The sequence below is a fragment of the Aphelocoma coerulescens genome, chromosome 11 (genome assembly GCF_041296385.1).
Source record: "Aphelocoma coerulescens isolate FSJ_1873_10779 chromosome 11, UR_Acoe_1.0, whole genome shotgun sequence".
NCBI lineage: Eukaryota > Metazoa > Chordata > Aves > Passeriformes > Corvidae > Aphelocoma > Aphelocoma coerulescens.
The window spans coordinates 14819503-14835431 of record NC_091025.1 but is presented as its reverse complement, the minus strand read 5'-3'; the positions used below and the strand labels follow the sequence as shown (position 1 = coordinate 14835431).

Here is a 15929-nt window from a genome sequence, read left to right as displayed (position 1 = left end):
ATTTTTATTTTTAGATAAACTGCCAGGGAAATAAATCACACAATAATGATTTTCAGTAATTTTTATAGGAGAACTGACAACTCACTGTGGTGACTCAGTATTTGCAGAGTACTCTACAATAATTGTGTAAGCACTTTAATTTCACCCATGATTGAAAGAATTCAAGGGGTCTGGGCTTTGTTCCTTTAGCACTTTGGAGTGCTTCAGCATGAGGTGGGAAGAAGGTAACAAAGGACAAACTTTGTCCATCTTGTTACAGTAGACAGTTTCAAGAATCATGCAGTTATATGAAATTAACATTTCTTCTACTATTTCAGAACTTTCCCCTCACCTAAGAGAAATAAAATTCAGTTATTACAGAGATGGAAACTAACCTTAATAAAGTCACTGGTAAGATTGGAGTAATACAGGGATTGGCCATGCTCTTGCCCCATTTCAGTGAGTCTGTTGGGGAGGAAAGCTTTCCAGAAAGATGATTCTGATAAGCAAAATATCTTTGTAGTACTAGCAAAGAAAAGCCCTAAAAAGTGAGGGTTTTTTCTTTGTAAGTTTGGTTTTGTTCCTTTTTTTTGGGGGAGGGGGGGCAGGAGAGAGGGTTTTGGTTTTTTGTTTGGCTTTTACTAAACTTCTCTCAAAAAAAAACAGTAACACCCACATCTTAAAGTCAAAGAGGAGGCTCTGACACCCGTCTAAACCAAGGCACAGACTCCTTGGGCTCTGAGCAAAGAAGCTGGCATTAGTTCAGTGACTTCAACCTGGCTCCACGCTGTCTGAAGGGCCCTTTCACAGGGAAGTGAATGCAATATCTTGGCCTGAATTACCTCCTTTTTATCACTACCTCCATGCTATTTAGATATAGATTTTTTAGTTAAATGTACTTGTGAAATTTTAGTGTTCTTTTGAAACACTGATGAATTCAAATACCACTATATGAAGCATGCTGGGTCCAAAGAATCACACAGTGGGAGTAAAGCTGTACTCAAGCCATGCTGAAGTAGTTTAGCTGGAGCAGAAGAGTTTTGTTTTTTCACTACAGGCATGATGTAATAACCACCCAGCTGATAAGCTTTAACTAATTTGCAGTTTCCCATTTATTCTTATAAAACACTGCAGTAAGCTATGGTTGGAGTGGGTCTGCCCCCAGATTCCATACACTGTGAACTGGTTTTCTCCCTGCCACATGTTCAGCACGCCCAGACACTCAGCTGTCTGTGTGAGACAGGCATGCCCTTGTCCGAGGGGTTGCACAGACAGTCACAGTCCCCTGGGCACAGGCCAGGCTGAAGGCAGCCACTGCCAAGTACACACAGCTGCAGTGCATTTGAAGTGTTGCACAAACTCAGACTTTGGAGAGAACTAACTCTTAATGTAGCAATAATAGGAGCAACAAGATATTATGTGAAGGAGAGGAGACTGGATTCTTTACTTGCAAGTGTTCTTCTGGTTGGGATGATGGTTTGTTATGCAACTGAAATGTGAGAAAAAACAAGGAACTAGTAATTTCCTCTTGCACTCACAAGACAACACCAAATATTTGCTGCAGTTCAATTATGATGGACAAGGAAGTATAATGCTTAGGTTTGGTGATGTCAAGGCAAGAAAAGATTAGATCAGCTACCCCACCTTGCACAGCAAAACCTCCTAGACCACCAAAATAGCTTTGCATTAATACTTTAGACTTTGATTAACAGTTTCTAAGTAACTAAATGATGCTGTTCAGAGACACTTTGTCATAGTCTGAAGACCACAAAGACAGGCAGAACCCATCATGAAACCCAGCAGAGTTCCAGCAGGCACTTTGAAACAGCAGCTTTTTTTCCACTTCAGTTTACAGACATTGGTTCTTCCAACACATTTTCCTGCTAGCTGAAAAAGCTCCCTGGTACCCTGTATTTTCTTCCCATGAAGGTGCTTATACATTATAATTGAGTCACTTCTCAATCTTCTTTTTATAATGAAAGATAGAATAAAACAGCCTGCAGCCTTTAGAGCATAGGCAGCTTTCCAGAAGAGTTTATGAAGGAGTAGAGGAAGTCTTAATTTTCCTATTTACAATACAGTATCAGTCATCTCCCTTTCCAAACTTGCCAGAAGCTTTTGATTCCTTTTGGAAAAAGCTGTATACTCAACATTAAAAAGCATGTAAGCATGTATCAGCTCAGATAGCCCTTGGTCCCTCAGCCTGTTTTTGTGGACATGAGCACTATTTATGACAAACCAATTTGGACTTGCATGGCAGGTAAAAATGTAAATCTTGTGTAAAGCTAAGGCTCTAGTGCTACTTTTAACATCAGCTTTTATTTCACTGAAGTATTTTCTTTTCATAGAAGTGGATTTCAACTAATCTTACACTGATTTGAGAAAACCCTTTGCAGATCCCAGTGTCATTACAGACTGTTTGCAAGAGCTTGCTATTGATTGCTGCCAGCACCATCGTCAGTGGACAGGGGCTGTCCAGAGCCCTGACACAGAGCTATTTTCTGAACACAAGAACCAATGTGCTTTGGTTGGTTTCTAGCATAAGCACCTGTGTATGATCTCATTAAAGAAGGAATCAGTGTGGAAAAGCAAGTTTCACCTCTGGTGGCACATGTAGCATGCCCCAAGAGCTGTGCCTCAGCCACCCCTCTGGGAGCTGTCGGGGTGGCACAGCTGCACAGACCTGCTCCCAGCCAGGTGTGGCCAGGTGGCCCCTCCACAGCAACCTGCTCCTGTGATGGTTACACAAATCCATCCCTGCCCTTGCTGGTGCCCATTGGTGGCCCAGCCCCTGGAGCTATACCCAACAGTGAAAGTCACGCTGTCCCATTCCTGCTTCACTGCCTGTGGCAGCAGCTCTCCTTGCTCATCACTGGAGACCCATTTCCATGAAATCTAGCAGGGGAGGCTCCCCAGTCCCCCTGCCAGCCGTGCACAGGACCATGCAGAAGGCACGTGCCTGAGCCGCTGGTGCTTGTGGATTGTAGGAGGAAAACGCTGCTCAGTTCCCTGACACAGCACAGCCGCTGGCACTGATAGCATCACAAATCCTGTCAGGGCTTCCCTGTCTGGCACTAAAACCATACCTATTATTTATGGATACCCCTTTTTAAAATTAGATGATTACAAATTAGAAAATACATGTCCTTAAATCTGGAAGTGGAAAGAGGGGTTATAAATATGCTAAGTCATTCTTTTATGTGACCTGAATAATTATGGAAACTGTAAGAGTTGCAATTTAAAAGGATTTTCAAAACACATCATCTTTCAAAAGATACATCAGTAGAAGGTCATCTGTGACCCCTGCATTGTGTGAATTTTCTGATGGACTAGAGAGAACTAAAATAAGATGACAGCTGCCCTCTCATAATTAGCAAGTAGGAGGCTGAAACAAACTGAAACCCACTCAAAATACCAATATCAAAGTACACACAAATGAATCAGCATGAAGATAACCACCCTGCTTAAATCTCGATGAGATGCTGTACCGGGCTTAAAGGAAAATGCTGATTTTTAATGAAGAAACAATACATCTATAATTATTATATACTACAATTATTGTAGCAGCATATGCAAATCTTGCAGTGTGCAGCCTGAGACCAGACTGAGCACACAGACGAGTTTGTGCAGCCGTGGTAATCACAACACAAGTGGAGAGAAACCCGCACGTGCACGTCTGACTTCCCATATTTGGGAGCCCGCAGATCCACCCTTCTGTCCTATTAACCATGTGCCCATCAGCCTCATGTCAGAGCAACATTCAGATATTCAGAAATCAGGACTGTCAGCTCTAATGGTAAGGGACAAGTCCCATTGTCTTCTGGCAGATCACATTTTCTTTGAAATTACTTGTCCTAGATTTTTAGATTAAAAATAACGAGTATATAATTCATATATATCACATAAATTTTATATTAAAAAAAAACTTAAAACCATACCTACATTACTTTAGTACCTGACTTGTATATTTATGTGACTATTGTTAGAAGTGACTAATTGGGTTTGATTAGCTTCATCATTAATATTCTGTCCATAATTTAACATGCTTCAATAAAATACCCTAAAGCAGTATAATGATTAGATTTCAGGAATATGTGTTTTGCAATTAAGTTGCTCTTGATTTTGATATGCAGATTAAGAAATGGTGGTCTCATTTAAAAAAAACTGCCCTTATTAACTCAGCAGTATACTCTGAAGATTAGGTAAGAAATCCAAGATTTTCTCTTTGTATATGCTAGTTAAAATGTATTTCAATCAAGCATATGTGGGCAAATCAGATTTGATTAGTTTAAGTTCACAGTCATTCTATCTAAATGAATAATGTGTCACCTAACATTGCAAAAATTTGATTAATAGTTTATCAGTTAATTAAAAATGGGGTTTAATTTTTCTTTTTTAGGAAAATGCAAGGTAGATATTCCTTGTCTTCATCATAAATGCAAATTATTTCAGCTTGAATCTATTGTTCCTTGCTCGCTTCTTAGCCAACTGGCAAGAAAATAAAGCTTTTAAAACCATCTCTTTTAGAGAAGCAGTAAAACTTTGTTTGCTTACACATATGGCTGCCAGTTGTCTAAGTTTGAGTGGGATAATTCCTGTACATCCTTATTCCTCCCCCAAACTCTGCAGGGACTTTTTGGAGATCGCCTTGGACCGTCTTTGCTACATCCCACAGCAGGTCCAGAAGGACTCTGTGAGTGAGGAGTCCAGGTAAGACCCACCGAAGGGTTCAGGGAGAAGAGAGGAGATTCCAGCCACACTGGGGAATAAAAGGGAGAAGCCCGGGGAACAGGCAGCCCTAGCCAGCCCCAAGAGGGGAGCACCACAGCCATGGGCAGCCCTTGGTGACTCCTGTTAGCCAGCAAGGGTGCCAGGCCTCCCTCTGGGGCAGCAGCTCCACAGCGCCAGCAGCCCATCACAAAGCCAGAGGGCACAGGAAGGGAGCGGCAGGCAGGGCTCCAGCCAGGTTGGGTGTCTGAGCACAGCTGTGTGCTGTGTGTATAGACATAGATACACAGCACCATGTGTGCATATCCGTGTGTGCATATCTGTGTCTTACTTTATTATGTATAGAATACAGACTATTGTACAGAGAGGAGAGCAGGATGAAGCTCTCAGTGGTATGTGCATTTGTGCAAGCGCTCTGTATCCCCAGCTGTGTGCATATATATATATTTATGTATATCTTTGTGGTGCATGCATTTGCCTGCTGTAAATATATCTTCAGCCTTGCTGCTGGTTGGGCCTGAGAACATGAAGCTGAAACAGCTTCACCTCTCCCAGGCTCTCAGATCCTGCCTGACATGTTTTCCTCCAACAATACGTATGCAGAACGACTTGGAAAGGAAGCAGGGGGAAACATCCTCCATCTAAGAAGCTTTGGAAGTTATTTACAAACACTAAGAAAATGGCAGCACTACAAAAAGAAACAAATCTGAAAAGTCAAAAACTGGGAAAACAAAAAACTGGTTTCCTTTAAGACCTCAATTAAGATATTTGGTGCAGCCACATCATATAGCTTTAATTATATTCTCTCATGTTATACTTTCTACATGATCTTACATTATCCAGTGCACAGCATGAATAGCACTCTCTGAATTAGCAAGTGTGAAATATGTGCATCTACACATGACATTACCCAAGTACACAATTTAAGATGCTTAGCAGAGCCTCCCCTGAAGATGCTCCTGCAAGTCCCCGTGATACCCTAAGGAAAACAGCCAGGATTTTGGCAAGGAACATAGCACAGCCTTCACACTGCAGGAAACAGTCACAGGAGGTGCCTCTCATCACTCTAAGTGTGGGACTGCTACTCAGAGCAGCCTGTGTGCTCCCTGCAAGCATCACCATCAGAGCAGGTGAGATGGGCAGGATAGTGAGGATAGTGCTTTCTCTGGTAACTGTTCAGCAACAACCGAGAAAATTTGCCTGCTTTTCTTCAAGAAGTCTGTTCCTTTTTTTTTTTTTTAGTTGAATTTTAATGTTAAAACCAGTCCAGAATATTAAAACTACCTTCTCAAACAGTTGAACGAACTCCTCATGTGCCCAAGTTCCTTGCTTCTCCCCTCCAGCACTGTCCTCCCTCTGGCTCATACACACCGCCTCCAGTGCTCCAGGAATCCAGACTGTTCCACCCTGTTTTCATCCACTCAAACATTCCTACATCCTTTTCAATCTGTGCAAATCAAACCTCTTATTTTAGTCCTTTTATCACTAACTCTTCTATTTCCTTGTCACCTGTGCTTTATATCTTTATTTTCCTGTATAAGGCAGCCTCACAGAAATTACTGGAAAAACTCCTTCTCTCCATAGCCACTATTGCTGCCACATCAGGAAGAAATCAGCTACTTAATTACAGCGTATGAGACAGATAAAATGCCAATTTTGCCTCCTATTTATAATGATCACTTAATTTTGCAGGCACCCCACAAAGAGCAGAATCTGCATGCTGGTCCCTCGTATTTTCATATTGTTATTAATAATCTGAGCATGAGGGGGTGAAAGACAGAAGAGATCATATTTGCTGCTGTACAGCTCTACACTAGCTATCATAACTGTAGCACAATAATCCTATTTGTGAGCAACTAAATGTATCTATATCAGTCATACAATTTTTGAGGTTAGAAAGGACCTTTAACCGTTAACCCAGCACTAACAAGCCCACAGCCCACCACTGAACCATGTCCCTTAGTGCCACATCTACACATCCTTTAAACCCATCCAGGGGTGGCAACTGTCCCACTGCCCTGGCCAGCCTGGTACAGTGTCTGACCACCCTTCAGTGAAGAAATCTTTCCCTATATCCAACCTAAAGGAACCCTGGTGCAACTTGAGGCCATTTCTTCTTGTTGTTTTGCTTGTTCCCTGGGAGCAGAGCCTGACCCCCACCTGGCTGCACCCTCCTGTCAGGGAGTTGTAGAGAGCAATAGGGTCCCCCCTGAGGCTCCTCCAGGCTGAGCCCCCCCCAGCTGCTCCTCATAAAGGCTTGTGCTCTGGGAGACAATCACTGCCCTGGTCCTGCTGGCCACACTACTGCTGGTACAGGCCAGGGGCCATTGGCCTGTGTGCCCACCTGGGCACTCCTGGCTCATGTTCAGCTGCTGCCAACCAGCACCCCCACATCCTTTCCCACAGGCAGCTTTCCAGCCACTCTGCCCTCAGCCTGGAGCAGCACATGCTTTCCTGACATAAACAGTCCCTTCTGACCTTATAGACATCTTTTGATTGATTGATTGATTGATTAGAAAAAGAAATAGGGAAAGAAAAGCATTACTTGATTATCTGTTGAGTAAAAATGTAAGAAAACTGTTAACAGTAAAGGAACTTAAATACCTCCAACTGCAAGTGGAATGTACAATTACAATGATGTGCTCACAGGTTGGGTTAGTGGGCTTTGAGTAACCCTAAAATATGGATCCAGCAGGAAACAGTTCACTTCAGTGAAAGCTAGGAATGCTCAGAGTTCTTAAAATCAGGTCCATAAAGACTAAGACCTAGAGAAGTATGTCCCTAAGATAGCCAGAAACTAACTGGTCATGGATAATAATATAACATGCTTGCCCTCCACCATTAATATGCAGCTGTATTAATATATCATGGCTTGGTAACATGGTATGACTGGAATCTATATCAAATGATTATGTCAATGGTCCATTAAGCAAATAGTATATTAAACAAATAGAAGAGCATCAGGTGTTTGCTGCATAAATGGGTATATAACAGCAGGTTTAGGATTTAACTAGACTCCTCAATAAATGCAGTACTATATAAGCTGCATGTTAGCAACAATTTTGCTCTACCTTGTTGATTTCTACATAGAACCAGACATAAGGAGCCATTTTCTATCCTAAGGTTTGCACTGTAGCCAATTGATATGAAATATTTTCCTATGAAAAGCCATACAAACATGACCCTGTAATTCCCTTCTAACAGAAATGTTTCATTAGTGTTTCTGATAGAGGTCATCAATTCTTCTTCATCACGTTACTTCCATCTTGTCCAGCAATTATTTACAGTATCAAGGACACCAAACACGTTTCCTATGCTTTTTTGCCCCACAAATGTTTGAGTTTAGCTTGTCACAAAAGTTTAGTGATGATGAAAACTCTTGGACAGGAGCCCGTGCAGGATGAAAACAGAGCAAGCCTCCCCTTCCTGTAGTGCCCTGATGTTGAAAGGAAATTATTCAGATGAAAGAGGTTTGACTTCTGTACCCATTCCCCCTGCAGGGCTGTGATGAGGACTTCCAAAAAGAAAAAGAAAACCAAAAACCAACAGTCACCACAACAAATTCAAGTTGTGATTGGAGATACTTATCCACATTTCCAGGAATGCACTGAAATTGCAACAGTTGCACAGGTCACCAAGCAGCCATCATCTGACATCTGACCCAGGTGCACCAGGTGGAAGCTGGACAACAGTGTCAAGGTGAGGGGCACCACGGAACAACGGGAAGGTCACAAAGAGCTGAGTCCCTCCAATGTCAAGCTCAGTCTCTGGGCACAGCACTAGCCCCAAAGTCACTCCAGTTGTGTTTTGCTGTACAGCCTCTGCCAGGGATCCCCCAGATTTGCCTGGCCTCTCTCACTGCAGCTGCCAAGAGAACTCGGACAAGAGGCTGGGTTGCTCTGTACCTCCCCAAGCCTTCCAGCCTTCATCTTCAAACCATCTGCAAGGAAAACCGCTTCCACCTTATAAAGAAAACACAGGAGACCATTCTTCAAACAAACAAAGAAACCGAAATTAAATTATAAAAATCTTTAAGCGTGTTCCTGTGTACTGTCCCACCAGCAGAGCACAGGGCTCATGCTCTTCAGCACACAGCTAAGTCATGGCAGCAACCACTCCCCCACCAGCTCCTTCTCAACCTGCCTGTCCTGTACACTAGATCAAGAGTCACCTTTTTTTGTGTATCCTTTAACAAAATTACATAAATAAAAGCCATGTGGTATTGATAGACGCTATTACTCTATAACAAAGACTTCAAAAAACAACACGGATAGGAGATGCAGAGCCCATTGGTTCAGGCCAGTTATTATAAACTGAAAAGGAATTCAAAAATAAACCACTAAGTCACTCAGTACAAGCTGCAGCTGGAGGCCAGGGCCACGTCTGTCCCGCTGCACAAGCCAAGGAGCAGCACAGCTTTGGGGGCACAGACCCTGCATCCCAGGACTGACTCCCCCACCACTGTTTGCGTGGTTCAGGTGTGCAGCCCTGGTTTAGGGCAGCTCAGCTGCAGGTCCATGCCCTGCCCCCTCAGTGCCTCTTCTCCACAGCAGGGCTGTCACCACCACTCCCTTGCAGCACGCTCCTGGGGTCCCCAACACAGCTCTCCTCACGTCCAGCCACCCTAAGGGCTGCCCAGTGCAGTTTCCATGCACCTCTGCTGGGGCGTCCCCCCACCCTCTTTCCCCTCCTGGGGTTTTTCCCCAGCACACACAGGTTACAGCTCTGCTGGTTCTCTCACACATCGAGCACAAATTGCTGCCCCCCACATGTGTTTCTGTTCACCGATACACAGATCTGGTGGCAGTAATCCTCTTTAGTTTCAAAATGGTTAATGCTTTTGGGCTCAGCTTCTATCCACTGTGTGTTCAGCTTTCTGGCCTCTACAAAGCAAGCATAAAACAGAGTTTCAGACACTTCTGTTCACTGTGCACAAGAGTAAAGTGCTTGAAAAGATGCAAGATAGTGAAAAATCAGTGCGGTGTGTTTCTGCCTCATTCATGCCTGCCAATATCATTTTAAAAAAATCAATAGATTGCAATTTGCATTCATTTAAATACATTTGCATAAACTCAGGCAGATACATTGAAAGCTTTGTCCCTAACAACTTTAAAGTTATGCTGGAGCAAAGCACCAGCACTGAGAGCTCATTGCAAGCTGCTGCCTTGGGGGGTGGGTAAAGGGGGCAGGTCTTCCTCTCCCTGCTCCCTACCACCTGGGCAGGCAGCGTGGGCAGGAGCAGGGCTGGGCTCTGCCCTGGCAGCACACTTGGGAGGGGTGGGCACGCCTCTGGCTACAGCAAGGCAGGGTGAGCCCAGACTGGTTTTATGACTGCAGGTAAGTTCTCAGGCTCTGAGTAGTCTGTGTTGTTTCACTCCCACATTTTGGAGCCCGGTGTTAGGTCCCTGAGGAGCTGATCAGGCTCACAGTACCTGCAGCAGTCGCTGAACAGGAGATAGTTCAGGGACACACAGAAATGTGGTTTGACATTGGGACATTTAGACTGGAGCAGGCTAAAAATCTTTCTTCCCTTGACTGAGCCTCCAGGTCAGATCTGTGAGTTCACCTGGCTCCACCAGCAACTGTTTCTCTTTTCAAGAAGATGTACTTCATCTCCCAAATCCATAACTGATCAGGTATAAAATTTGTTGCAAGACTATGGGATTGCTTTAAAAAGCATCAGGTTTGCTGGCTCCCAGTTGTGTTCAGCCAGAACAGCATCCCCCAGCCTGTGGTACAACCTGCTTCACAGTGGGACTGTCCCATGCCTTGCAAGGCACCTGGCACTCCCTGGCATGGCCCAGGTAAAACCGAGCAGGCAGGGCAGTGTAGTGGTGGCAGGGAAAGCCACAAGCCCCTATATCCACACTGCACATCCCAAAATTGGCACTGTGCAGCTCAGTCCTTCAGCAGGGCTCACAGACCACCCCGCCACCCCAGAGCAGCCGTCCCCCACCTCTCAGCATGCAGAGTCTGAGCAGAGACATGACTTCTCCAAGGTTTTTAAGCCACATTGTCCTGCAAAAGTGATGCTGGTGACAGACAGGCACAGCATGGTGCCCCTCAACATCAGCAGTCAGCCACAGGCCATGAGCAATGCCACCAGAGCCTACCATGATTTAAGGGAAGAATAATAGTGCTGCTTACAGGCCTAAAACCAAAAATACAAGGGTAAAAACGAAATGAGTAATGGCTTTTCTGCAAAATGTGTAGAGTGTAAAGTGTTATTATTGGGAGAATAAAATCTGCAGTTGGCTGGAATATGAAGAGTAAAAAAATTCACAAATACACCAAGGCCTTCAACATTGCATCTAGACCAAAGAGGAGCAATGCATTGGAAAAAATTCTTTCAAATTCAGTTCAGAGAAGCTGATTTCTGATGTTCTTCAACTCAGAGCTTGGAATAATTTTTTCCCCTGTAGGAACTTATACAAAAATGACAAAGAAGGAAAAATATATAAAAAGCCAAGAAATAATGACTTTTTAATCTTTGATGATATCTACTCAGAGGGTAACTATCTACAAGGATTGCAAAATTTAACCTATCATTTCCACAGTGACAACAGAATTTATAGATTAAAGATTTATAGAATTTAAACATTTGGAACGAAACCATCTGGCTCTGCAACAGCCAGCCCCAGACTTAGTGCTTCAATAGCTAGAGCTCTTCTCACTGAACAAAAGCCAAACCTCAAGTCATCAACAGCATCTGGCTATGATAAAGCCTTGCTCCAACACCAACTATTCAGAGATGCTCTGCTAAATTAGCAGGATGTGCCTGAGAAGTTGAACTGCACAAAGGGGTAAGTGGAGACACAGTAGGTGTCCTCTGGGAAGGCTGGAGAAGGTGCTGAGCATGTCCCTTGCTGGGGCAGGAAGAGGACGACTGAAGCTGAGTAGACAGACTAAATTTTTAAAATCTGCTCTCATAGGGGTCAGTTGCTGTCTGGGTGCTTGCAGATGTTTCCAGCTGGGGAGGAGGCAGCTCCTGGGAGCAGCCAGTGGGGTGGTGCCATGCCAGGGAGGGTGACAATCCAGAACCCAGCTCCACTTGCCCAAGGAAGCCACCTGCATCTCTCCCTGTCCCCGTCCTGGGGCTGGGGACCCAAATCACCCAATTTTCCATCAGGGAACCAGGATCTCCAGGGCTGGGGTGGCCAGAGGCTTGCTCCCCACCCAGCCACAAGCCCATTTGGAAACCACTTCTGTTCCTCAATGTTAAGGTAGAAATAGAAAATGTGAGACAAATCTCAGACATTTTACAACTGCATTTGCACTAACAAATGTAGACGACACATTTATTGACATTGTAACAACTCCTCCAGGACAACTACATTTTTAAAAAAATGGAAGAATAAAGATAAATCTCCCATAGATATTGCAATGAATCTTACCCTGACATCCTAACAGCTCTGATTCAATCCTTGAATAGGGAAGAGCTCATTAAAAATATCTTCCCCAGCCGCTGCATGGGGCCGATGGCTCCTTCAGCCCAGCCCCAGCGACTCCTGCATGCAGCTGGTGATGCCAGACAGGCACAATTTATGGTTTCATGAATTTGATGAAGTGATATATACACTCATATCAGTATGTTTGTAAGAATTGTAAAGGTTTCAGGCCCAGATTTTGTGAACTACAAGTTTAATTGGCCCGCGATTACTATGACTGCATATGCAAATTAGATCAGCACAATTTCACATGTAAATGGCCATAAATTGGGCACGCCAAGCCTGCTGTGGACTCACTGCCACTCCACCCGCCTGGCACTCGAGCCAGCCCCTGAGCTCTCCACACCTGCATCTTGCTGGTGCTGCTGCCCTCAGGATCCATGTACACAGCTCCTTCAATATTGCTGGGAAACGTGGCTGGAGGCTCAGGATTGGGTTGGGGAAAGCACAGAGGGATGCATGACCAGAGCATGGCAGGTGACAGGGGCTGCAACCCAAAAACTGAGCCAGTATCTCTCCAAGGAGGCTGCTTCTCTCACCTCATGAAATCCTCACCCAGGCCTCTGCCAAGGGCTTGTCCACGCTGGTAGCTCACCAGCAACTAGAAACAAACTTTATCCCAAAGTTTTTCATACAGACTTGGTTGCACTTCAGAATTTTTGCAAGTTTTCCAGACTTCAGTGCTTTCCTGCCAGTCTCTCCCTCCTGGGTTTTGATTCAAGGCAAGAAGTGTTCACAGTTAATGGGAATCCTGAGCCACAGGTGTGAAAGTTGAGACTGAGCCCTCATTTTAAGGCAATTTGGAATATTTGAACCTAAACCAGTGCATTTCCACCAAGGCCTGGAGCATTGGTGCACTGCAGGGCAGCATCTTGCCTTGCTGCAGAGCTGGGGACACCCAGCTTTAGGGCCCAGGGGGAGATGCTGCAGCACCTGGGGACACTGCAGATGAGCAACCTGAACCAGATAGAGCAGCTTCTGCTCTATTTCCCTAAATATCTCATTCGCACACTGTATTTGTTGTTGCTCTTTTTAATGAGGAAAGACTTCAGATCTTCAGCCACAGACTTGGAGCTCTTCAAAAAGAAAAAATCCAAAGGCTAAAAGCCTAATATTAATGAAGAAAAACAGAGCTATGCAAGCCTGAGACAACTAATAACCTGTGCAGAGCTATAAACTGATAAAGATTTGCTGGTCTTTAGCAAGAAGTGAAGCACCAAGAGTTTTCATATAATAGGAAGACTCCAGCATTCAGTTTATCTGAACAAGATGCTTTAGGCTTAGTTTCCTCAAGACTTTTGTGCCATTTATGGACCATTTCTGCATGTAAAACAGGAAATTAGTGCATTAAAAATGACTTATGCACCAAATTAGTCTGTTTTCATACCCACAAAATCCCAGAGCAGCTGTATTTAACTCTGACCCAAGTATTCACCTCAGGGGTGAATTACCTAGAGAAGCTGAAGTCAGATAGAAAAGTATTTGCAGCTTTAGGAAGCTTATTTTACATATTCACCCATAACTTCATTTTCTGGAAACAAGTGCAGATTTGGTGCTGGTTGTGCCACAACCCAGCGTGGCAGGAACTACTTCCATAGCACCAGATCCCCACAGTGCTGCCCCTTCTGACCATGTCTGCTATTCTCCTGTCTTTCCATTTTAGATGAGCCCTTAATATATCCCAAAATAAAAAATGAATCCAGGGTTTCCAGCCTCAAAACCCTGCACGCATTTCAGTGCCACAATTCCCACACCCTGCTGCTGCTGCTGGGCTGCAAACCTCACACAGAGATGGAAACACGGGTCTGGGTATCTGACATGGAATACCCCTTCTACATCATCCCCTGCCTGACACAGGGGCTGAAAGGCACTTGGGAAGGAAAGCTAAACACATTGTGCAACAGCCTCCCAGACCGTGGAGCTTGTTCTCACCCATTTTTGGGGCATTTCCCAGAAATGTGGCTATCCTCCCAGGGCAGGAGGCACCACTCAAAACTTCCCTGGAACTGTTGCTCAGCCTCTGGGTGTGCGTTAGCCTTCAGGAGGTCACAAGAAGAGCTGGAATTGAAATTTACTTCTTTTGCTCCCTTTAACTCAATGCACTCTCCTCTGTTTATATCTGCAAGCTACATCAGCAAAAGCATCCTGCACAGATGAACTCTACGAGTACATAATAAATAAATAATAACAATAACAGTTTGTGTTAATATAGCACCTCTAATCCAATTATCTGAAAGCTCTTTGCAAATACTAATTAATTAAGTCTTGCAACACCCTTGTGACATAGGTTATTATTATCCCTACTTTATATATGATAAACGGGAGTCACCAGAATTCCGCTTCCCTCGAGCACACGTTTAGAACAGCACAGCCAGAGCCCGTGGGCTGTGCTCCAGCACCACACATCACATTACACTGAAAAGGGGTTTTTTAGTAGAGACTATCGCTCTACAACAGCAGAAAGGTGGGAAGCTTCCCAGCCATTGCAACATACCACCAGAGCCAGCCCTCACACACAGCCGAGCACCAGGCTCCTACGTGCTGCTTTCCTGCCCCAGAGGATCCCTGCAGGCCCCCACAGAGGGAAGATGAGGCCACACCTTACCTCTCCAGCCGGCAGCACAGCATGAAGCAATCATTATTTCGCTGGGTCTACTCCAAGGACAGGCTTTGCAGAACAAAGGTGCTGAGAAAGAACTCAAGCCCCAAAAAGGCTCAAGGAGCACAGAACTCTTTCATAGCTTTGGTTTCCTCCAGGTGCCATGAATTTCACCCTGGAAACGCTGCAGTTTATGACAGGTGGAGCCATTTGTGTTTCATCAGGAAATGGTCCATCCCAAAAGGGCAGGTGGGTGGAAGATGGAGGGAGTGGTGCTGCCCAAGGGCTCCCTCACCCTCTTGTCTGTAGCAGCCAGGGAGGCTTGGGCTCAGCCCCAGCTACACAGATAATTCACCCTGCTATCTTTTACCTGTCTCAGCAGTTTTAATGCTCACTTTATTCATCAACTTTTAGAAGAGATCCTAACATCATGAAAGCAAATAATTTTTTAACTTGTATTTTATGAAAAATTAATCATTTAAAAGAAAGAGGGTTGCTGTTTGCCCTCTGTGGAAAGCAGGCTGGGTTACTTTATGTGTCAGGAAAGTTGAGGCAAAATACCTCTGAAAATGACCCTTTTTTACTCTCTTCTGACAGGGAAGCACATTTGAAGGGCTTTTGTTACAACTGTTTTATGCCCACACTGGTTTTAATCATCTGCTGTAATCTGGGAGAGTTTTTGGAACTCCCTGGACCAACAATTCAAGTCATCTTCGGCACACTTTGGGCAGGAGCGTTGGTGGAGCTATCCATCACCTCGTTTCAACTTACCCCAACACCAATGCAATGGTGTGAAAATGGAAATGTTTTACATTCCAGTTGTACCTTTTCAGGAACATGCTGACCTTCACCCCAGAAGCGTGTTTCTGTCAAACCCATCCCTGCTGTGCACTGAGCTGGGGTCTGCTTGGTGGTAACAGGGGGGAGCCACCCTTTCATCTGCAATGAAATCCATCCTCCCCATTTTTAACATCCGAGTAATAAAATTCACACAGCTAAATGAAAGATGTTGTTAATTATTTTATGGACTCATTGCCAATTCATTCTCTCCTGTGTTATACTGAGGTCAGTTAAGTGCTGCAGCTTCCCTGCTTCCCCAGCAGCACCACACGTGCCATGTGGAGAAAAATGGGCAAGAAGGTGTATTGCTTTAAGTCAAACAAGATAAGGCATGT

The 15929-nt window shown here is 44.5% G+C and overlaps 1 protein-coding gene across 1 annotated transcript in view; it reads right to left on the bottom strand.

Moving 5' to 3' along the window:
• Nucleotides 1–14902, bottom strand: part of URI1 (URI1 prefoldin like chaperone) — a 65659-nt gene extending 50757 nt beyond the window's left edge. Inside the window, exon 1 of the mRNA XM_069027308.1 lies at nt 14761–14902. Within this exon, the coding sequence (XP_068883409.1) occupies nt 14761–14783 (23 nt within the window). The 5' untranslated portion in view covers nt 14784–14902. The remainder of the gene's footprint in view (nt 1–14760) is intronic.
• Between the last annotated feature and the right edge of the window lie 1027 nt (nt 14903–15929).